At 36.3% G+C, this 23,249-nt stretch overlaps 2 protein-coding genes across 7 annotated transcripts in view; one reads left to right on the forward strand and one right to left on the reverse strand.

The window, feature by feature from the left end:
- Positions 1–3,601: 3,601 nt before the first annotated feature.
- Positions 3,602–16,758, forward strand: LOC146534204 (double-stranded RNA-specific editase 1-like). 3 transcript variants are annotated; one of them, XM_085195420.1, is made up of 12 exons: positions 3,602–3,673; positions 4,599–4,657; positions 4,781–4,812; positions 6,529–6,615; positions 6,943–7,011; positions 7,639–7,750; positions 8,678–8,799; positions 9,387–9,492; positions 14,362–14,484; positions 14,854–15,035; positions 15,156–15,405; positions 15,642–16,758. In XM_085195420.1, the coding sequence occupies exons 4-12, from the start codon at positions 6,562–6,564 to the stop codon at positions 15,719–15,721; spliced, it is 1,098 nt and encodes a 365-aa protein (XP_085051546.1). In that variant the 5' UTR covers positions 3,602–3,673; positions 4,599–4,657; positions 4,781–4,812; positions 6,529–6,561; the 3' UTR covers positions 15,722–16,758. The 3 variants fall into 3 exon arrangements, with proteins under 3 accessions (XP_085051546.1, XP_085051544.1, XP_085051545.1); XM_085195418.1 differs by lacking the exons at positions 3,602–3,673; positions 4,781–4,812 and adding an exon at positions 4,116–4,293; XM_085195419.1 differs by lacking the exons at positions 3,602–3,673; positions 4,599–4,657 and having other exon boundaries at positions 4,806–5,347.
- The window catches only part of LOC146534205 (kelch domain-containing protein 3-like), a 31,969-nt gene continuing 24,892 nt past the window's right edge, over positions 16,173–23,249 (reverse strand). For all 4 annotated transcript variants that reach the window (XM_085195415.1, XM_085195414.1, XM_085195416.1 and 1 more), the window contains one exon: positions 16,173–22,222. In XM_085195415.1, the coding sequence (XP_085051541.1) occupies positions 21,513–22,222 (710 nt within the window). In that variant the 3' untranslated portion in view covers positions 16,173–21,512. The remainder of the gene's footprint in view (positions 22,223–23,249) is intronic.

Genomic DNA, 23,249 nt, shown 5'->3' on the forward strand with positions numbered 1-23,249 from the left:
CAGAGAGATGTTGGTTCTCTTTTACCTCTGTTACGTCCAACCTCAAGCCTATGCGTAATAAATAAGCGCCAAGTACTGTCCTAATTTGAGAATGAACTCAGTGATTTCAGATATTATTTTACTGCTGTTTATTATGGGAAAGACAAGGCAAACGAGCGTTCATTTCACCGCCCGTGACCCCGTGCAACACCAGATGAGCTACAGATGAGTTGCCGCCCTTTAAAATGGACCTGGTGGATGCCATGTCGTATGGACCTGGAAACACTGCCGTAAGTAGGCCATTCTACAGTTGCGTGGCGCGTGGAAGGAAGTTCCTACGAAACAGCACAGTAGTACCACGTATCCAGGTAGTGTGGATGGTACTTTCTTGCTTGCGACGCTTGTGACGTACAATGCATTTAGAAAATTTAGAGGTAGGTAACAGGTCAAATAGTTCTTCGGAACACTCATGAAAAATGCGATAGAAAACGCGCAGCGAGTAGGCTCGAACGGTTCTACGGTGTATGCGATCAACTGATTCAAGCTAATACCGGGGTGCATCATCTCAGAGATGGTGGATTAAAAATTGACATTTTTACTGCTTTACCCGAATAAATATTAATTAACTTGTGTGTTTTAACTTCTATGTAATTCATAAAGAGGTAATAAATGTCAAAGTATTTTACTTAAATATAATATAAATAATGTTTGATGCCATAGTGGCGCAGAGCCACAAGCGTGTAACTGTAAATGCGAGTTGATGTTTATATATATAGTTAGGAGACTTCTGTGCTACAAATGTCAACTGTCAAATATAGTACTGCAATATGTCAATGTCACTGTCAATATCAAAAAGCCCGCTCTTTTCATTTGTTATTAAGTTACTAATTTTAGCGGGAAGACATATTTGGCCCTCATATACTTGAGGTTACACGTGTTGTAGTCGATGTGATTTGTTATTAGGTTGATTAATAGATAATTATTAGCAAGTTATAAAGTAATTTAAATGTTTTAATTAATAAATAATGTGAATTGGTTAAAAGAGCTGCTATAATTAACACTGAGTAAATACCTATATGTGTTTTCGAATGTTGTTGGTGTTTTATATAAGTTTCTAGTTATTTATACTTCAGTTTATAGTTATTTAGATTTTTAATAAATAAGATTGTATTTGTAACATTAGTGTTGTATAGTTTTATTTTCATATTTCACTTCTGAAACCTAATTTCAGAAGTGGGATACCTATCTAAGCCCATCAGGCCAGATCCTTGTACTTTATAATTTTGTTATTTTTGTGAAAGCAAATAAAACACCAGTTTCATCATTTCTCTTTTTTAAAATTATTTATTGCTTATATAGAAATACAGTGTTAAATATGGGTGATGCTGGAAGTAAATCACAAAACAAATCACGTCGACCGGACACGACACGTGGTCGCGGTTAGCGAGATAGGTTAAGTCATTTGAAAGCCATGTTACGAGACTTGAGCGCTAAGGGTGTCTCGAGCGCTCGTGCTGGTGCTTTCATGGTTCTGTTGCAGGACATTCATGCCGCCGCCGTGCCGCTATGAGGTGCTTCTGCTCCCACGACAAGTGACGCGTCCCCGCGCGTCTCTGTGTACCTCTGCTGGCGACGTGCAACGCTTTCCTGGGCGTCTTGGTGTGCCTCTGCACGCCCTCAGCTCGCGATGTACGACGCATTACTGCGCATCTTGATGTGCGTCTGCACACCCTCTGCTCGCAATGTGCGATGCGTTTGCGAGACTGCTCGCGATGCGCAACAAGTTCCTGAGCGCCACTGCTCTCGATGCGGTTCCCGCGCGTGTCTGCGCGCCTCTGATACTGATGAGCGACGCGTCCCCGCACGTGTATGCGCGCTTCTGCTTGCAATGCGCGACGCGTCTCTGTGTGTCTCCAGGTATCTGAGTGCCTCTACTGGTGAGCATTACAATGCATTTCTTTGGAGATTAGACAAACTTGAAAAAGGTACACAAAATAATATTCCTTCTCATAATTCAACCTGTCATGCTAGTTCGTTAAAAACAAATTTAAATGATTAACAGTTAGATTTGATACTTTTCCCAAAGGTACATTATCTGAAAGTATGGCCTCTGATACCTCATCACCTTCTCAATGTACTTCAGGGGTTACCAAGTTAGCCCGTAATCTTTCTGACGCAATATCTTCTTTAAATATTGGAATAATACAAAACTATTTTATATCAAACTGACTCTGTTATCAATAATATTGAGCTATAGTGTGAGGAGGTGGAGAGGGTTAGAAGTGCTAGTAACCGGAATGATTCAGACTGTTTATCACATGACTTTGGGCGCCTTAAGGGTGATGTTCATGGTTGAATGAGTGAGTGAGTGATTACTGGTGTAATGTGGCAGTTTGTTTATGGAGTTCAATTGGATGTGTGGTCCCTTTGGACACAGACATGGGGTTGGGTTGGGTGTTTTGACTTTGACTTTTGACTTTGACTTGTATCAGACGTTTGGTCTGATGAGGCATATGGCCTGAGAAATTTTGACGGGTGTGTGGCCCTGAAAGATTTTGTGAAGAGCATGTGGCTCTGAAGGACGTTTGGTCCTTGTGGTCAAGGTGGACATTTGGTCCTTGCTGACATTATGGCCTTGTGGACGTTTGGTCCTTGCTGACGTTTGGTCTTTGTGGACCATGTGACGTCTATGTGGACATTTGGTCCTGGCAGACAGAGGGGACGCCTTCTGACTGTTCTGTTCACAGGTTCCAGAGTTTGCTGCACCGGACTGAACATACTTGGATATGAAGATTTTACAGGGTTAAAAATGAGAGCTCTCAAAACTTTTTATTTTTATATCTTTTGTCTGTACCTTTTGATTGCCTATTCATTTATGTTGTAATGTTTAGACATTTATTAACTTTAAATTTTAGATGATGAAGACAGCGAATATAGTACTACTGTAGAATTTTCATCAATACAGCCATGAAACGACGCCGATGACTTTGGGGCTAATCGGGATGCACCAGCATGTGATCAGGCAACTGGATCAGCTACGTCGGGGACGACGCAGGGTCAGAATGGCCGAGTTAGGAGACTTCTGTGCTACAAATGTCAACTGTCAAATATAGTACTGCAATATGTCAATGTCACTGTCAATATCAAAAAGCCCGCTCTTTTCATTTGTTATTAAGTTACTAATTTTAGCGGGAAGACATATTTGGCCCTCATATACTTGAGGTTACACGTGTTGTAGTCGATGTGATTTGTTATTAGGTTGATTAATAGATCATTATTAGCAAGTTATAAAGTAATTTAAATGTTTTAATTAATAAATAATGTGAATTGGTTAAAAGAGCTGCTATAATTAACACTGAGTAAATACCTATATGTGTTTTCGAATGTTGTTGGTGTTTTATATAAGTTTCTAGTTATTTATACTTCAGTTTATAGTTATTTAGATTTTTAATAAATAAGATTGTATTTGTAACATTAGTGTTGTATAGTTTTATTTTCATATTTCACTTCTGAAACCTAATTATATAGATTACTAGCAATTATCGATCTACGTGCGGTATCGATACCCATTACTACCATCCCCACTTATATCTACAAGAGCTCAGTCGCGTACTAGTATGTTCCTTGGTCGGTTGGCCGCGTACAAGTTATTTTACGAGTCGGTCATCGTTTGAGAGTGGTTGGCGCCGATACTGTGAGTTCGTTCTATTTTATTATGTACTTGTAGTTTCATTTCATATATTAAAAATAACGATTGTTAAATTGTTAGTAATTTGTATTTCTATTTAGATAAAGTCATACATTGTAATTAAACTAACGTCAGACTATCCTAAATTATTTTATTTTTATATTTACCTCTTCTCATTTCTAAAAATATTATGCATTATAAAAACACTTTTTTACTCTGGTGTAAATAGAAAATTAGTATTACCTCATACTTACTTTAGTATAGATGCTTTTATAATTAAAGTCGAAAGCATTGATATAATGTAATTTAAAGTCTAAAATGTAAAATATCCACCGCATTTAGTGGTATTTTGTTTTTAGGCTAAAATATATTTTTTTAAATCTATGACTTATCTTTGAATCTGTGAAAGTGCGTCTGACGTTGACGGCTGAAGCTGATCCGTATTATATACAATACATGGTATTGGCACTTGCCCAAATTGTCAAAGTTAATGTTGTTCTAGTATATGTTCCTTGATGATGTTATTTCAATAAAAAATTAAATTATTTGCCTTTTATTTAGTTAATGATTAAAATATAAATATATATTCTAAAATAACAACTATAGTAATATGTCTTACAATAAATGTGAGTATGTCTTTATTGAATTATTAAATGCTAGAAGAAGCATGTATAATTTATATCGTGTACGCTTAGACCCGCCATTGTGGTACTTGCTTGTAATTAAAAAATTTTGATTGCGGTTTGTGCTACTTTACGTTACGTTTGTATAATAGGATTATGTGGTAATGAATATTGTATAATCATTATTAAATTATCTTTACCTTTATAGTTTCATAGTGTTTTAAATAGGAAGAAGCACTGAAAAATAGCAGATATTGATTTTCATACAATATACAGTAGTTATTCGAGTTTCTTATATTAATTTACAGATACACCCCGCAAAGCTCAACGTTATAACAGTCCCGGTACCTTCGTTCCTGCTGGAGGTGTAAGTTGTAGACCTATATTTATTAAAACCCTGTAAATTGCAAAAACTATATTATAATTAAATATCTTAATTTTTCATGTCATATCTATAATAAGAGTACTAATTATATATATGTCGTAACAGCTCGATGCCGTGGCTCTAGACCCTTGGCACTGGTAAAAGTCGCTAGCCACTCTCTAACTGTGCTGACACCTTAACTTCCTAGTGTCAATATTGTATTTGATACGAAATCTAATTTCTTGTCTTTTATGATATCTGACTACCATCAAGGCACTGCTTACTATAATTATTAATAAACAGGGATATTAAGGATGTGACATTTTGGATCTAGGTAGTAAGTGCTAGAGTGTTGGCTTGGCCAGGCTAAATTTAAAATGTGTTGTAAAAAGTCTCACTTAGACTGCCTATAGCCCAAATGATCCAAAATGCTTAAATCTTATTTGGAAGATACTTTGTTTTTCTTATTTAGGATAACCAATACTTTAAGCTACGGTTATGCAGCTCCAAAACATCCTTATAACCATAAATAGTTTTTGATTTGAGCCTGTGATGACTATTTCTGGATTTGGTGTATGCCTTTCAGAGGGTGGCTGAAGGCTGAGTAAAACATTACGATTACAAGATGGTGAATCTTGTGAGCGTACTGGGTTCTCTAGACTTAAATAGAATGCTGCAGCAGATTTCTAATATGTATGTGCCTTTTGGGATTGTAGTATGATATATTTTTTTAAACCTTTGTGCTATTTTCATATATAGCAGGATAGGCATAGGGAACCTGGTGTTAAGACACTATGTTCCCCACATAACACTACACTTTATCTTGTGCGTGCCAGAGCAAAGAAAAAAAAAATCATTATCCTGAGTGGAAATAAAACACATAACCGTCACATTCACAATCTGACATTGTGTATCCATCTCGGTGGTCTTAGTGTAATTTTAATATTTACAAATTGGAAAAATTATTAAATACTGCAATTTTAAAAGGTTACAGTCATAATGGGAATGTGTGATAATTTGGCCAATGTGCACTCACATCCATTTTGTTATTTGATTGTATGAAAGAGTTGTGTAAGAGAGATGATTTTTAGTATGGAGAAATAATAAAAAGTAACTGCTCTTAGTTAATTAATAAAATGACAATTGTCTTTCTCTGATTACAAAAAAAACATTTCATGAACCAATAGTTTCTTAAGGTTTGCTAAAGTGGATGTATATGTTTTAATACAACCCAAAATAATAAACAACTTATAGTGATATTTTTACTGTAGTTTCATTAGATATACTCTAAGTCTTAATCTTTTGTGTATACATATATGTCACCTTAAGATTATAAAAACTGTTAGTTCATAAAATCTCGCGCAAAATTGAAATCTATCGAAAAATTGCGAACTCTTTAAGGCCTGGCCCTGATTGGTTGCTTTTACAGCAAAATCGACCATACGCATTGTGACCACAGAGCTAAGAAACTAAAAAGGTGTCAAAAAAATAAGCAGCAGCAGGTTCACGGATTGCATGTTCGGTTACGTTGAGTTAGTTACTTTATAAAGTAAAAGTTTGTAACCTAACCACCATTTAAAAATCGCCTAATCTTTTACTATATACATATTTTAAGCTCACTGTAATATAACGAAGTTTATAATCTTACGGTGAAATATATACAGGTATACATACATAAAAGGAATAAACCATTTTGCAAAATTAAAAAACTGGTAATATAAAAGTAAACAAAGAAACTGTTAATTAAATAAACTAAAAATTTTACCATTATCTTTTTGCCTGATTGATATGAAACTTTTGAAAGTCTATTTAAATGATATCATCAATAAATGTGAGTGTAAGTGCACATAGCCAATACAGCTAACTCCTGCCAGTTTGGTGGTGGACCCCGAGGGGGTTACGGCAATATGGGACCTCTACGTCAACCGGAACTTGTGCAGACTTTCAACAAACCTATTAGTGTAAGTTTCTATGTTATTAAGTACTTCTTAGTGTGTTGTTATGGAAAAAAATATTTCTATGCATATTTAGTTTTATATTTTATATTGCTGATTTGTATATAAAAATAAATGAATGCAAAATGATGGTGCAGTGGGACAGCATATGACTGGAAACAGGATAGTTGTGGGCTTGATTTCCACTCAGGGAAAGGAATTATATTCATTGAATGAATTATATTCATTTCCCCTTTTCATTTACATTTATTTGATAAGAATAACTGAGAGAGATGAAACAGGCTCTCAAAAATATGACATAAATTGATATATTATTTTTTATTAAAAAAACAGCAAAACTCCGAGCCCAACTGTCAAACGCCGATGAACCCTCCACCTCAGGTACCTCCACAATTGCTTGAGGTAAGAGCCTAGTTTTTACGTATATATTAGTGTACTTTATTACTATTTATATGTGCGGGGGTGGAGGAAGGAGCGGGGGTGTAGGTTGTTAAAAGGGAAAGTGATGCCTACCCCAATTTTTATACTAAAAAAACTAGGACATAAAAAGTAAACAACAATATTTTTGTATGACATGTAATCATATAATTTTGAACGGCATTGTCATTAATTAATGCAAAACAAATACACCCTTTAATTTACAAATATACATTTATGGTACTTTTAAACTACAAAACTTTTGAAAACAAAGTTGGGAAGTATGTTCAGTAGAGATGGAAGATACGAGATGAATGCGGAAAGGCGTATTGCTGCCGGTAAGAGGGTTAGCGGTGCTTTAGTTGTAATGATCAGACGGCGAAACGTCAGCAGTTTCGATTGCCACTTAAAATACATTATTTTATTCCCTTATTTTGTTAACGGCGTTTCGTTTCGAGAATCAACACGTAATTTCTCCAAAATTGGGCTGTGCTTGGACATCGGAGCGTCTTAATACTAGTTTGCTTCTATCCCAGCTATGTGCGGGAGAAAACGTGTAGTTCATAATATAATAACAATTTTATGTAGCAAATCCTATATTCCTATTTAAAGACTCCCACGGAGCAGGAAAATATGGAGACGAACACTTCTGAAGTGAAACCTGATGTGGCGGATGTTGATGCACCTGCGAAGCCATTCTGGATGAAGTCCAAATTAGTTGGCGGTGAGTATTCACTTTAGTTACACCACAGGGAAGAGAAAAAGGAAATATTGCACTGACGACGAATTGTTTAACTTCAGATTCGTAGAGCGTACTGTTTTTTCTTTTATCTGCTTGCAATACTGTTGTTTAAAAAATTGACGACGGTTGTGGATTCAATTCTGTAAAATTTTGTTAGATAGACCATTTATTGAGGAAAGCTATAGTATAGCCTATTTATATTTAGGCTATATTGGAAATATTACAAAGGTGGTTTTAACGGAACCGAAACCGAAATCGTAGTTTTTAAATTTGGTTTAGCGGAGTCGGATCCGGAATCGGAACTAAAATCGGAGCCGAAATCGCAGTTACAATATGAGAGGATTCACACTATAGCGTAGCCATGGTTAGTTCTCGGTCCGATCTGTCTGTTAAAAGTATCCTTATATGAGAAATAATAAGAGCATTCCTACTATCGTTCCGGTTAAGTTCCAAATCGATCACAGACCGACCGGCACTATGTTTAGTATGAATCCTAACTATATCATCTCACCAAATTTACATGTTCCTAGTATTTTTTGTAAATATATCTCCCAAAATGTTGACACTAATTTCAAGGAAGTAGCTCTAAAACATTTGTTATAAGGCTTTGTAGCTCAATTCTAATAGGTACTTAAATTTATCAATGGTCAGAAAAGTCTATTTTTAATAATATCGAGTATATCCGATACTATACTATATGTAATTTAATAAAAAGGGAGTCCTAATGGAGAGACAATGTTCACGTGACAGTTTTGTTTGTTTAACCACCTCAGATTGAATAGTAGGAACTGAACTTGGAGCTGTTTGGAAGTTCCACTTATCGGAACTGAAGCTAGTTTCGTAACGTTCTAGGCTATATTAAATCACATTAATCGTTTCTATGTAGTACAATATAACCATTTGTTACAGTTAAGAAGATTTCCAACAAGGAGAGGCGAAGACGTCAGAATGAAAACTTGAGACGTCTCTTGACTCCTAAGAATGCACTGATGGTGCTCAACGAGATCATGTCCGGGGAACAGTTGGCCAATGTGGGTGTATATATAGGTTATTTTTCATGCTTTTAGAGCAATGGTTCCCAACTAGTAGTCCGGAGCAGCCAAAATATGGTGCGCGGATGGTTTTTAAGTGAGCCATTGGTTAACATTTAGTGAGTGAGAAGAGCGTGGGCTGCGGACCCAACGGCTAGGTGAAGACGATACAATGTCTGCTTATAGTTTCTATAGTGAAACATACATTACATTGACGTTCAAATAAATTGGAATACGTTCATTCAATGATTTTTAAAATATTTTCGTAAAAATTACTTTAATACGAAATTACAGATTTTTGTTATGTTAGCTTTTAATTAAAATTTTAGCTTTATTATTACGGTAGGTATTTTTACCATGCACTTGCTAATAAGAATAATAAGAAAGTGGTTCTGGATCAAGAAACGATTGGGGACCCCTGTTTTAGAGGCACTTGCGGCGCAGTGTCGGACAGTGAATGCAACGGTTGTGGATTCGATTTCCACTCTGTGAAATTAGTTATTTTCGTTTCCTCGCTCTGGTTGTTAGTGTACACTAGGTTCCGTCGCCTACCCTGCTACCATATGTGTCCACCCGTGTGCTAGCAGCAGTTCAAGGTGTGCGCGGTGCCGGTCGGCGCGCAGTACTACAAGCCGGCCCTGAGCAGCTTCTGTGCGGAGCTGGACGTAGACGGGCAGGTGTACATGGGATACGGTGAGTACCGCATGACACTACAGACTCCGCCCCTTTTTCGTATTAGTATTATTTCGTGGCCAATCGTGTGCATAGGTACAAGCGTGGGACTGTAAACACGGCATGTTGTGGGTGCGCTTCCCAATCGAGAAATTGGAATATTTAAATTAACTTCATGCTTTATCCCTAGGGGTACCCCCCTAGGGATAAAGTCCCCCTCAGAGAGAACAGACAGCCAAACGCTACGTTAGAGACGTCACCACCTCTTTCGCCTAGTCCACTGTCATCGACCTTTTCATATTACCTCATGCTTTCTACGTGACCTTCCTCCAGTATCTTCAGTACTGCGTTTGCGAAGGTCAACTGAGGTCTTCCCCGTACATCTCGTACGGGGAAGAGGGTACAGGGAAGTTAACACTCACTTTTTCATCATAAATCCTTTTAGCCATTCTTTCATCACTCATACGTTGGACGTGCCCAAACCAAGTTCTTATTCATTCTCACCGTAATATCCACGCGAGCACCTGCAATTTTATGTAACTCTTCATGGCAGATTCGATCAGCTAAACTGACTCCGTATATCCTACGAAGAAGTCAAAGTCAAAATATCTTTATTCCATAAAAATGCTTAACATTCACTTGGACATGTCATAAAAGATAAAAAAAATGCAAAATAAAATAATCAAAAAAAAATGTGCAATTTTGACTTGAAAAAAGCCCGTTCAAATGGTTGAGCTCATGAGAAGATACAGGCAAAGAAACTCATGGCCACTCTTTTTAAATGCCAACATTTGTTATAAATCACAATTAACAATTTTAACTTAGAAATAGAGCAACTCATTTCCAAACATCTTTATCGCGAACATAATCTTTAACAGAGTAATAAGCTTTTTGGCAGAGCCTGTGTTTTACCACTTTTTTAAATTTGTTCAGTGATAAATTAACCACGTCGTTTGGAAGTTTGTTATAAAAGTGTATACTTTGACCTACGAATGAGTGAGACACTTTATGGATGGAGCCTAGAGAAGGGCACAGCAAGCTTATTTTTATTTCTTAAATTATATTGATGGAGGTAACTGTTTTTATTAAATTTATTAATATTCTTATGCACATATACTAAGTTGTCGTAAATATATTGGGAGTGTAGTGTGAGGATGTTAAAGTCTTTGAATTTATTCCTTAGTGACTCCCGTGGACCCATTTTATAGACTGCTCGGACAGCCCGTTTTTGGAGCACAAAAATGATATCTATGTCAGCGGCACTACCCCAAAGTAATAGGCCGTAAGACATAATGCTATGAAAATAGCTGAAGTATACTAAACGCGCGGTGTCAACATCGGTCAGTTGACGAATCTTACGGACAGCATACGCTGCCGAACTAAGTCTACCAGATAAAGTTTCTATATGCGGACCCCATTGTAACTTAGCATCTAATGTTATACCTAAGAAAACAGTTTCATTAACTACTTTAAGTTCCTTATTGTTCATCAAAACCCTGGTTTCTACTTGTTGAACATTCTTAGTAAAGAACCTGATACATTTAGTTTTACTACTATTTAAAAGCAAGTTATTGGCACTAAACTAGTGTAATATCCTAGAAAGAGCATTGTTTACATCGTCAATTTCCAATTGCTGTCTATTAACCTTAAAAACTAAAGATGTATCATCTGCAAACAACACCATTTCACAGATATCTCTCATAAGGTGAGGTAAGTCATTAATGTACAAAAGGAACAAAAACGGACCCAGAATAGAGCCTTGTGGCACCCCCAATGCTACAGGTGACCCGTGTGATAGTTTCCCGTTGACATTTACCTTTTGAATCCTATCACTTAAATAAGAAGTGAGAAGATCCAAAGCAATGCCTCTTATACCATAGTGGTGTAGCTTCCTGATAAGAGTTTTATGCTGCACACAATTAAATGCTTTGGATAAGTCACAAAACACCCCAAAGGCATCACGTGACTCCTCCCAAGCCGCGAATACACTCTCTAATAATTTGACCCCAGCATCAGATGTTGACCTTCCACGAGTGAAACCAAATTGACCTGTGTGCAGTAATTTATTTTTATTAAAATAAGTAAGAAGCTGACTGAGTATCAGCTTTTCAAAAATTTTACTAAACGTAGGTAGTACTGAAATCGGTCTGAAATTTGTGGGGTCTTGCGTACTACCTGATTTAAACAATGGAGTTATTTTACTATATTTCATCAAATCAGGAAACACTCCACAATCAATACATCTATTAAAAATTGTAACTAAATCAGGAATCAAAATATCAATTAAAGAATTTATGATATTAACTGAGACACCCCACAAGTCGGCTGTCTTTTTCATACTAATTGATTTGAAAGCTACACTAATGTCTGAATAATTTACATGACGGAAAACGAAACCATTATAAAATTCGGGAACATTGTCTTTAATTAACGATTCTGCAATAGTGGTGGAAGAACCTAAATCGTTTGTTAGACTGACTGGGAAAGTAGAGAAAAACTTTTCAAATGCAATGGCCACTTCCAAATCGGAATCAACAATGTGACCGTCAATACTAAGTTTAAAATTAGAATCTTTCACCCTAGTTCTCCCAGTCTCGGCATTAACAACCTTCCAAGTGGCTTCAATTTTATTATTACTATTTCTGATTTTTGTTTTAATAAATAAAGATTTAGCAATTTTGCAAACTCTTTTGAAAATTTTAGAGTAAGATTTTAAGTACTCTTTAAACTCTTCACCACTATTAAACTGTTTTTCATAATATAACATATACAGTGTCTCCCTACTCTTATAAATACCTGCTGTGGCCCAGTCTCCAAAGATAGGACTATCAGTAATTGTAATCTCTTTGGGAGTAAATATTGAATGAAATTTATTAATAAAAGAGTAAAAAAAAAGAATTGTACAAAGAATTGGGAGGTAAAGTTATATCTAAAACTAGTAAATTAGTTAGTAAACTAACTCTCATACGTTCCAAACGACTAGCTGTGACAGGTACAAAAGCAATTCTTTTCTTAGCCACCTGTTTTTTCTTACTATAGAATTCTACTAGCTGACCAGAGTGGTCAGAATCCAATTTATTAATAATGCTTTTGTAGCATGGAATAATGTCAGTAAATATGTTATCTATACAAGTACTGGTCGTAGGAGTTATTCTGGTTGGCTCCATAAATAAATTAAGTAAATTGTGTGACTTAAAAAGACTTAATAAATTAATGGTGGGACTTAAACTTTCCAAAATATTAACATTAAAGTCCCCACACACTAACAAAGGCTTACCCGACTTGGTAAGTTTGCTTAAGGCCTCATCCATTACTTCTAAAAATAATTCTAAATTGGCGGAGGGAGGTCTGTATACACATATAACAATGAATTGCTCTAATTGAACACACGCTAATTCGATAGAACATTCTACAGAAAGGGACACAATATCTTTCCGTTCCTTGAACTTAAGGTTCTTGTTTAATATAATAAGCGACCCCCCGTGTATTGTGTTGATTCTGCAGAATGAGCTTCCTACCCGGTGGTTTCTGAAATTAAACATGAGCTGGTTCACCTTTAACCAATGTTCAGTAATACACAAAATACTAATTTCCTCCGAGTTCATGAATAATTCCAGCTCTAGCTGCTTGCCCCCCGTCAAGCAACAGATGTTCTGATGAACTAATTTAATAGAATTAACATTTTTATTATTATTTTTGCATGGATATTGTGATGATGTGCAATGTGTGTTATTATTGTAATTTAATTGTAAAAAGAAGAGATCTCATCTCCACAGCATTTAGCTTTTTTTTCGTTCTTCTTCTATAATACCCACGTTTCGGTGCCGTATAACAGTGTCGGTACCAAATCTGCGTTGTATACGGCTAAACGTGCAGCTGTGCGGACTTTTCGCCGTCTTATCAATGCAACCAAGGCACCGTTAACCCTGTTACCGGCACCAATACGCCTTTCCGCATCCATCTCGTATCTTCCATCTCCATTGAATATACTCCCCAAATATATCACTTTTTTCACCTGCGCTAGTATCTTGCCATTTTCACTGATCTTGCTTTCTATCCTTTCCTCATCTCATTCTCTTGATGAGATATTTAATATTTTAATTTCCTCGCTCTGGTAACGAATCATATTGCGGCGTTGAGTTCTGAGTTTAGTTTTCAATGTAGAATAGGAAAAATCCATACTTATATTATAAATTCGAAAGTAACATATAGGTTAAAATATTTCAAACCCAGAACTAAAGAAAATAATCAAGGTACCTCAATAGTTTGGACGTAGGATTTTTTTTTCATTTGACGATTTTTATCCATACCTGTATATCCTGTGACGCACACATACGTATGCGACGTTGCCGCTTTGACAGGTAAGTGTGTGCGTGCTTATGTTATACTTTACAAATGAAGTTTTATTTTAAAACGATAATTTTATTATTTATTTTGTTTGTAAAAATAACTTTTTCATTTTTGGGAATTTTTTTTCTGAATTATATTAGACTTTTATAGAGTAGTTAAAACTGTGGCTTCATTTAAAGTGGAGCTGACAATTCCACCCTGTATAGATACTTGACGGTCTCGGGATGAATAGGATACTTTTTTTTCTCATATTTGTAATATTCTCGATATATACCAATATATTAAAATACTTATTAATTTGACATGCAACTTATTCCACCATGTTAATAACAATCGTCGCTATGCGACCGTTGCTAAGCAACGGCTTGCTTGTTAGAAAACGTTACCCAAAATAAGCTTGCTTAACGCATCTTTTATCTATTTATATTTTCAAAAATATATTTAATAAATATTCGTATAGTACAAGCGGGCGTAGCCGCGCTCGGGTTCACTAGTATTTAATAAATAACACGCATTATGTATATGCACGCACGCATGCAGGTGAAACAAAAATGGTGGCTCGTCACAATGCAGCTGAGCAAGCGATACGAGACCTCATGATCAAACGTATGGAGAAATTGTTCGCGGAGGCTGCCAGGGACCACGAGGACGGAGAGGGTCACGGTAATACTATTATATATTACATTATTCCAGATATTCCCTAAATATTTTGTGTTTTGGGCAAGAAATCTTTTTCCAAAATAAAGCAATATTATTATATTCATGGAGTAAAGTTTTTCGCTTCACGTTGTATCCCACACCTAGTGGGAACCTAGTGTTAAGATACTTTATTCCCATTAAGACACTCCTGTGCTGTTGAGTGGCATAACTTAACGCTGCACTTTGACTGATTATCAGAGCGAGAAAATTAATATATTTCATTCCTTCGATTAGCATTAAAAAAAAAATTTACAAACATTTACTTGTTTTTTCTACGATACAAAAATGTTTGCAAGTCTCTTTGAATAAAGAATATTTTGTATTTGTATACAGGAACTCCTCAAGGCGGTCCAGTAGAAGATACAGGTTCAGTTCCGGGCGTCACAGAAGGCGAAGGCGAAAAGGAAGCAGCAGAGGCATTGCCAATGATACAGCTAGCGTCGTACGCCTTACACAAATTGTTTACTGAGTGGGAATGCGAGGGACATAAAGTACCGCAGTTGAAGCCGTACACTGTTAGTTATTTGTTCATTTATTTATCACTTGTTGATACTCAGGTGATGTTACGCGGTTTTATAAAAAAAAGATATACTCGTATATGTAGATATAATATATAAGCAAACACAATATTCCAGGTATCAGAAACGAACTCGGAGGCCACCGAAATACCGACGGGACCGAACCCCACACCCCCTCCCGCCAAGAACAAGCCGCGTCCACCGCGCGTGCTGCCCCCGCACGCGGCCACCATGCACCCCTGCATGCTCCTCACCCACATGCGGCCGCAGCTGGAGTACCGCGAGCTTGCCGCGCTCGGGGACTCCTCGCAGAACATGCTGTTCACGCTTGCCGTCGATGTGGACGGCATCACCTACGTGGGGAAAGGTGGGTAGTATACCGTGTTTCACAAATTAAATAAAACATGTCATTTATACTGATCATACATACACTTGCTTGTTTCACACAATGTAATAGCTTAGGCAGAGGATTGACGGGGTCACTTTTGTGAGGAACTTATACTTTGTAGAATTATGACATTATACTTATTAATTGTGTACTTTTTATGTTTATTGATTCTGTGTTTAAATATAAAAAAAATCATTTTCTTTGAAATTTTCCAGCTGGCAACAAAAAAGAAGCGCGTAAAGCGGCGGCCAGGGCGGCTTGCGAAGATATATTCAAAGTTAAATTTGAGTTTTGAGTTTCATTACCCTTTTATTAAAGATTATAAATGAGATCAAAATGTGTGAGTACATATATTATGCATAGATTATATCTCTGTCTTATTATGTATAGTACGGTAGTCCCATTTGTACTAGTGAAAGTTTAGTACAGATTTAGTTGTTTTTGTAGTTTTTAGTCCATAAGAGCCAGCCGTTTAGGACTAGTAGTGAGACAAAGGCACATGTAAGTATGAGATTAGAAAACCACTGAATGATACAAGATCGATTTCTGTTTGAGGTAAATACGACATTACACTCATAAAATAAAGTGACCTATATCGACTATTGTAATTTGTCGGAATTACCGTAGAATCTTTAAATTTAGCATTGTTTGTTTTTAGAATCTTTCAAACAATATTTTTATCGTTAGTTTTCAGAAACAGCAGAATGTACAAAAAAATGATTGTTACTTTTATTATAAAATGGCGATATATTATAGCCCATAAATGTTATGTGCTTCCATTTTAATAATATTATAAAAGGAACTCATCAATAGAGGCGGTCGTGGCGCAGCAGCACAAGGTGTGACTGTAACGCGACGGTTGTGTATTCGATCCCCACTCGAGGAAGTGATATATTTATTTACATTTATATTTCCATTTATTCGCTCTGGTGTCGAACAAAGAGCGGCGTTGAGTTCTGCCACTCAACACGCAATGCTCCCAGAATTCGGCAAAAGTGGGGAACGGAGTGTCTTAACACTAGGTTTCCTCTGCCTACCCTGCTGTGTGCGGGATACATCGGGAAGCTGATTTTTAGTTTTTTTATATAAAATTGTTTTATTTTTTAAATCGTTATTTAAGCATTATGTTTAAATAACGATTTAAAAAGATTTGAAAGCCCTAGCATTTTTTTATCGTGTTTAAGTGTAAGAAAAGTAAGAAATTATTTGATGTATTTTTTTTTAATTAATATGATAGAATAAAAAACGATAAAATATAATGACCCCTACAGTTTTTTTATTAACATTTGAAACATATAATTGTCAAAAAAAATAAATTACCTTACAAGACAATTCGAGTATCGACTTTTCTTTTATTATTTGTGTAAAAACAGACTAACATGTTGAAATTACGTACAAATTATCCTGAAAATAAATTCATATTGTAAAAAAATATTCACTCATACTTTATCCGACACTTACATGCTGGATTAAAAAAAAAAGCGGAATGATTTATCACTCGCTGTCTTTGATATTGAATGAGTTGAAACATATTTGATCTATTGTTTACATATTATGATAAAAAAATACTTTAGAGAAAATAATATTAACCGCGTCTTATCAATAGTAAAGGTAGCAAGTTTTAAGATTCTTTAAGTAATCTAATTCATTCATTAGAGATGGCTAAGTGATTTATCTTTCTGTTCTAATTTTTCATGTAACATCTATTTGTCTAAATAGACAACACAACTTCTCTCTATGTCTGAGTGAGATTTGAACTCACACCCATTGCTCAGTAGAGACATGAATACTAATTACTATCATAATACTGCTTGCCCCAAGACTAAATATACATTTTAACTAGTTACATAACATTTTTCGTTTGTTTATTTTTAAGTTAAACCAACAGACAAAACATATTTTAGTTATCAAAAAGTTTCCAAATTCTTATGTAATTATTGTTATTGCCATATTTAAATAAAAGAGGAATAATAAATTACTAGTAAAACTTAATAGTGAAATTTTGAATTTAAAAAAAAAAGCTGTTTGTCACAAAAAATAGACATCGAAATGCCAAGCGAAGCAAATGCTGTGAGACCTTTTCGTCTACAGCGCTGTTTTTTAGCCTAATCCTAATCATAATATTTGAAAAAAAAAAAATAAACCAGGTAAGGAAAAGCTTCAAAGGTGGACCAAAATGTGTGGGTTTGTGTCATATTTTAAACTTATTTAATGTCAGTGTCAGTCTATCTTTTAGGAAAGCCTGAAGCCTTACACTGAACACAGAGTGTCTGTCTATTAGAATATGTACAGGTAAACTTATTAATTTTAAAACTTATTCTAATAAACAATTAAAAATAACTACATAAAAAATAATAAATTTGTAATGAAATTTCAGACTATATTTTGAAATATTGCAAATAAGTAATTTGTTATGTTCTCGAATTTACCGTTTCGTGAAAGGACTACTACAACCTTTTACTTTTTGCTTATTTAAAAAGCAATGATTTTGTTTGAAAAAAATGTCACAAATTGGAATTGAATTCACCACGGTGGCATATTAAATGCATGCGTAAATGAAAAATAGATATAATTGTATTGTTTTTGCCAATTAAAGATGGTAGATCGGCAACGTTTAATAGTACTTTAGTAGTAGTTGTTAACGTCAATAGTTTATACTCATAGCTTCTCGCGGAAGACAGTACGGATAAAAATCCTAAATGAAAATATTGATTGCGTCTAACCAGTTAAGAAAGGTTCACACTAATATTGATCGCGAATACAGACGATTCGCGATTCGACGACACGTCGCCGGAACACAGGGTAAAAGTGGCTACTAATAAAAAATATTGTAGTCTCATAGATAATCTTACGTTCAATAATTTCATTGTTGCAATTTGATAATATCTGTACCTTAAGTTAGACGTAATGGACGAGACAAACATACATATTTATAAGGTTTTTCTTACACAATAAATAACTAATAAATTATTAAGAGCAGGCCTGTTAGGTGTGTGCTTTTAACTTATTTTTGTTTATATATCGTCGTTGCGCTTGCCAAAACCGCTATGTGTTTCTAGTCAAGTTTTCAGGAGAGACAAAAAATCTTATTTATTAAATAATAGCTTTATCAAAAAATTATAAATGCAGTATGGTGACAAAATATGTTATGTTTGAACTGAGATATAAGCGATAATGATAAAATGTAGGGTACATTTTATCATTGTCGCTTGTCATCTGCAATAATTTTTTTTAACCATTTTGATGCACATATCAGATTTGTCTTGTAACCACCATTTCTTACAAGTGAAAAATATGCACATATCAGTTTTATAAAAGAACATAATCGGATTTATTTAATGTTATTATGAGGATAACAAAAATGTATTAAATTTAAAACAAATATGTATACTAATAATTAGTAATGATAAACGTAAGGAATTGTTGGTTTGACCCTTTTTTACGTGAAAATGATTAATCTGATAACGATAACACAGTAGTAGGTACGTTATATTAGTCCTATGGTTATTAATACTAATAGTAATTAACAAAAAAATGTTTAATACAAAACTCGAAGGGTTGTTAGAAATTGGTTAGGAAAGGTTTATAGATAGACTAAGCCTTTAATGCTTATCCCTTAAATAACTAGGTAAATTTAGTTTTAATAAGCAGAGCGCGACAGTATTTCACGCCAAAACACCGATTGGCCCTGAATAGGGCCCAGGTTCGGCTTCATATGGAGTACTCTTATCATCTCTGGGCTGGTGCATCATCATGTAACAGGTTGACCCATTTGATACATACGCACCGCATACAACATATGGAACGTTGGAGCCCCAATGCTTGTGAGATTGAATTGTGAATTGAATGAATGTGAAAGGCTTGACACATTGGCTTTGTGCAGAGATGTCTCCTCGCTGTGCTTTCTCTACTGCATTTATTAAGGGAAGTGTTCTGCAGAAATGTTTCACTTGTTACCTGCCGCCGAATTTTCTAACCGCACAATACGTCACAAACTAAAGTATCATGCACATCATCTGTATACGTGCCACTACACTTCTGTACGGTTTGGTAGGAACTTCCTTCCACGCGCCACGCAACTGTGGAATACCTACCTACTTATAGCAGTGTTTTCAGGTTAATACGACATGGGCACTTTCAAAAACCACGTTTTCATAGACTTTGAATGCCTAATAAAAGAGTTTGCAGATAGACAGGCAATAAATTGAATATTTTTTTTAAATAGATGGTTGTTTCATTGTACCCATTCTCTTTTTTGGATGTTATTGAATTGTAGTTAGGTATTAGTTAGGCGTGACGTGATGACTTCGCCCAGGGCGCCGGTAGTGCTAAAACCGACACTGTATACGTCAAACGTGTGTCGTGATGTGCTTGCTCTGCAATAATAATTAAACTTGAACTTTTTGCAATAAGCCTAAAACCATTCTCACAGGTTTCTTATAGAAGCTGACTTACGAGAAGGATTTCTTGGTTTACTGTCAGAAGATGATTCCGGTTTGGTGGCATACAATTCCTTTGTCCATGAATAAAAAGTATCGTTAGTTAAGTGTCTTCTCTGCTTCGTATTAAAGTCGAACTTTTTTTATTGTTGTATATTTCATCAATATCCATATCTTTGATTTCTCCAGCTTATTTATCTAGTATGAACCAGTTCCGAGTTCGGCTGACTTCCGGCTTACAAATTCTCCAGTAGATTCATCTAGATACAAATGAGTCGTATTTTCAACCAATACTGTACCTGCCCGCTCTGAATCTGCTATTTCTATCGGCGGTGGCTGAGATTTGAGCTCAGCCTCATTATATACCGATAAGGCAGTGGCGTAGCTAGGGGGGTGCGAGCGGTGCGGTCGCACCGGGCATCAAAGTCGACGATTAGTGTGTTTTTTCTTTGTTTTTTTAGACTTTATACCATTTTAAAGGGCATCAAGTCCTTTAAGCCGCACCGGGCATCAAAAGGAAAGGGGCATCAAAGTCGACGATTACTTTGTTTTTTAGAACTCAACGGCGATGATCACGTTTTTTTTTTTTTAGAAGTCAACATTGACGATCACTTTGTTTTTTTATAGAACTCATCAAGAAAAAAGAGGGATTAAAGTTGACGATAAGTTTGTTTTTTTTTTTTTGAACTCATCAACAGGAAAGGGGCATCAAGTTCCCCGAGCCGCACCGGGCAGCAAATACCCTAGCTACGCCACTGCGATAAGGTAGGGCTCGAGTGACGGTTCCCCTTAATGTATTACATTACATAATGTACTACATCCCTCATCGAATCATTGCTGCTGGATCATAAATGCACATAACGAATTTGTCATTGCCAAAAATAAAAATTATGTGCACATATCGATTTTGTTAAATCGACTTCCAGACGGAATTACTACATATTTGTTTTTGTAGGCTATGCAGAGTACTATTTTAATGCTATTTATCAAATAAAAAAAATCAAAAAAATACACATAACGGTTTTGGCAGGCGCACCGACGATATTTCGAACACTAAAATTGAAGACTTCATATATTTTTGTTATGGTATAAATAAACTTAATACGGGGATACTTAATTGAATTTGGCTTGGATACAGGTACATTTTGAAAGATTTTGAACAAAGTGAAAGGGCACGGAATCCTTTTAGTGCATGTCCAACTCGCACTTGGCCGGTATCTTTAAGTTCTTATAATCTATAGGTACAATGTATTTATTATTTTAAGGCGCTGAGTGCATTTAAATTAGCTAATAACTTCCACAAAATATTTTGCCTCATATCCTCATATCATATCCTCATTTATTTCACATAGAAATAATATTGTTCAAGACGGTCTAAAAAATCTACTGAAACAGCTTATTATAATAAGTCTTCGGTGACTACGACGACGTTTACTTAACTAAAACATACATATACAATACGTTCGACGAGTAATGGCCGCCCTTAAGTTAGCTGTAGATTGATTTTAGGAATATACTTATTATTAATTATTTCCTTTCCTCGCGTGCGAGTAATGTGCAAAAATCCAAAAGCTCAATTTCAGGGCGGTTACCACTCGTCGATCGTACTGTATTCTCACTCTATTCCCTTGGACGCGACGGCCGGGCCTACAGCAGCCTGTAGCTCCACATGGAGAGCGGGCTCTGTAGCAGCGCCACGTGCGGAGGCTCGCGCCCGCCCACCAGCAGCAGGTGCAGCTGGCGCGCGTCGTGGCGGGGCGCGCCCAGCTCCTGCAGCTCGATGTCGCCGGCGCCCGAGTCGGGCGTGCGTGCGGCGGCGAGGCGGCGCACGTCGGGGCCCAGGTAGTGCGGGTTGCTGAACCCCGCTGCCGCGTCCACGGCGTCCGCGCTCGCGTAGTCGGACGTGGTCGTTTCGTCTTTCGTCAGTTTCGTCGAGTCGTCAGAGTCCACGTACACCAGGGTCGCACGAGGAGATAGGGCCTCGAAATCGGGAACCGATAGAGGATTGCGGGAGAGAGGCCCCTCGTCGCCGTCTGCTGGTTGTCGTTCGTCGATTATGTAGGCCGATCGCGATTTAGTAAGGTCGGAGCGATCTGTCCGTAGAAGGCTCTCGGTGGAGTCTTGTTCCGCAGCTAGTACGCTGTACGAGCATCGCGCGGCTCGTCGGATATGAAAACCAGATAACTTGGAGATCTCTCGAAGGAACCCGGTGGTTGGAGGTTGTGCTATAATGCGGGGGGTGATTGGTGGGGCGCTGCGAATACGTGAGTCGCCGCCACTTATGAGTAGGGCGCAGCTGTCCACGCGCGGTGACGGCCATTTTATACTTTGCATTATTTGTTCCCAGGTTTCTGATGCTAAAAATAACATATGAATATTACTTTTTATATAATACTAGCAGGCTCAGCCGGCTTCGCCCGCTTAAATCATAAGAATATTTATTAAATATATTTTTAATAACCGTGAAACATCCGTCCTTTCATCCAGTATTTCATTCCTATAGGGTTAAAATTTTTCAAAATTTCTTCTTAGTGGAGGAATATGTGGACACACATTATGTGGACACACATTACAAAAATTGGTTGATATTAATATTTACATTTTTTTATTAGTCGATGAAAAATTTTAAGCCCGCGAGCTTATTACTGAGTAGTCCAATTTTCATTCTGAGAATTCTTTCTCCATAGGTGGGCAAAAGGAATAGAGTACTGAGACGCGTATTCCCGTCATACGGCACGTCCAGTGCCTGCCACTCTAGCCGGACTACTATACTTTCACACCGGGCGTGCTCAAATACAAGGAATGATGTAGATGACTTAAGGGGGTAGTAAGGTAATTTTTTGCATTTTTTTTTTGTTAATGTACAACATCTTAAGAATATTCTGTAAAAAATTGAAAGAAATTGAAGTTAAACTTCCGGAGATATACTGTTGTAAGTTTCCGCCCTCCCTACCTGACACCTGACAGTACAGAGAAATTTTCGCAGCTGCTTGATTCTTTTGTCTAATATTCAAATTGGTTTCCCTTTCTTGGTGGAAAATTCTCCCCACATTCACAAATTCTTGTATCTACCTACTTGTGCCCACTTGGGTAAAAAAAATGTTATGTATCAAATACATTTCAGCTGAAAACGTTACATTCTACCGATCAGTTGTATACTCACACTTAGCTTTTCCGAAGTCGGTGAACTCTGTAGCTGAAAATCTACTGAACCGATACTTTTGAAATTTTGCATACTCTTTCTTTACATAAATTACGAGGTAATGCTGTTGTAATGTTAATTTTAACTTATTTTAAAACACCAAAATTTCTGATTTTTTAATGAAAAATCCATGTTTGACTTCCAAACCTTGTAAAAATTGAAAAATCAATAAAAAAAACTCG

Source organism: Heliconius melpomene, chromosome 12 (assembly GCF_056956725.1).
Source record: "Heliconius melpomene rosina isolate 202511_hmr_F chromosome 12, ASM5695672v1, whole genome shotgun sequence".
NCBI lineage: Eukaryota > Metazoa > Arthropoda > Insecta > Lepidoptera > Nymphalidae > Heliconius > Heliconius melpomene.

Coding starts and splice junctions, on each gene's coding strand:
- LOC146534204 (XM_085195418.1), top strand. Junction 6,616..6,942: donor CTTTCAACAAACCTATTAGT/GTAAGTTTCTAT, acceptor TTAAAAAAACAG/CAAAACTCCGAGCCCAACTG. Junction 9,493..14,361: donor GCAGGTGTACATGGGATACG/GTGAGTACCGCA, acceptor GCACGCATGCAG/GTGAAACAAAAATGGTGGCT.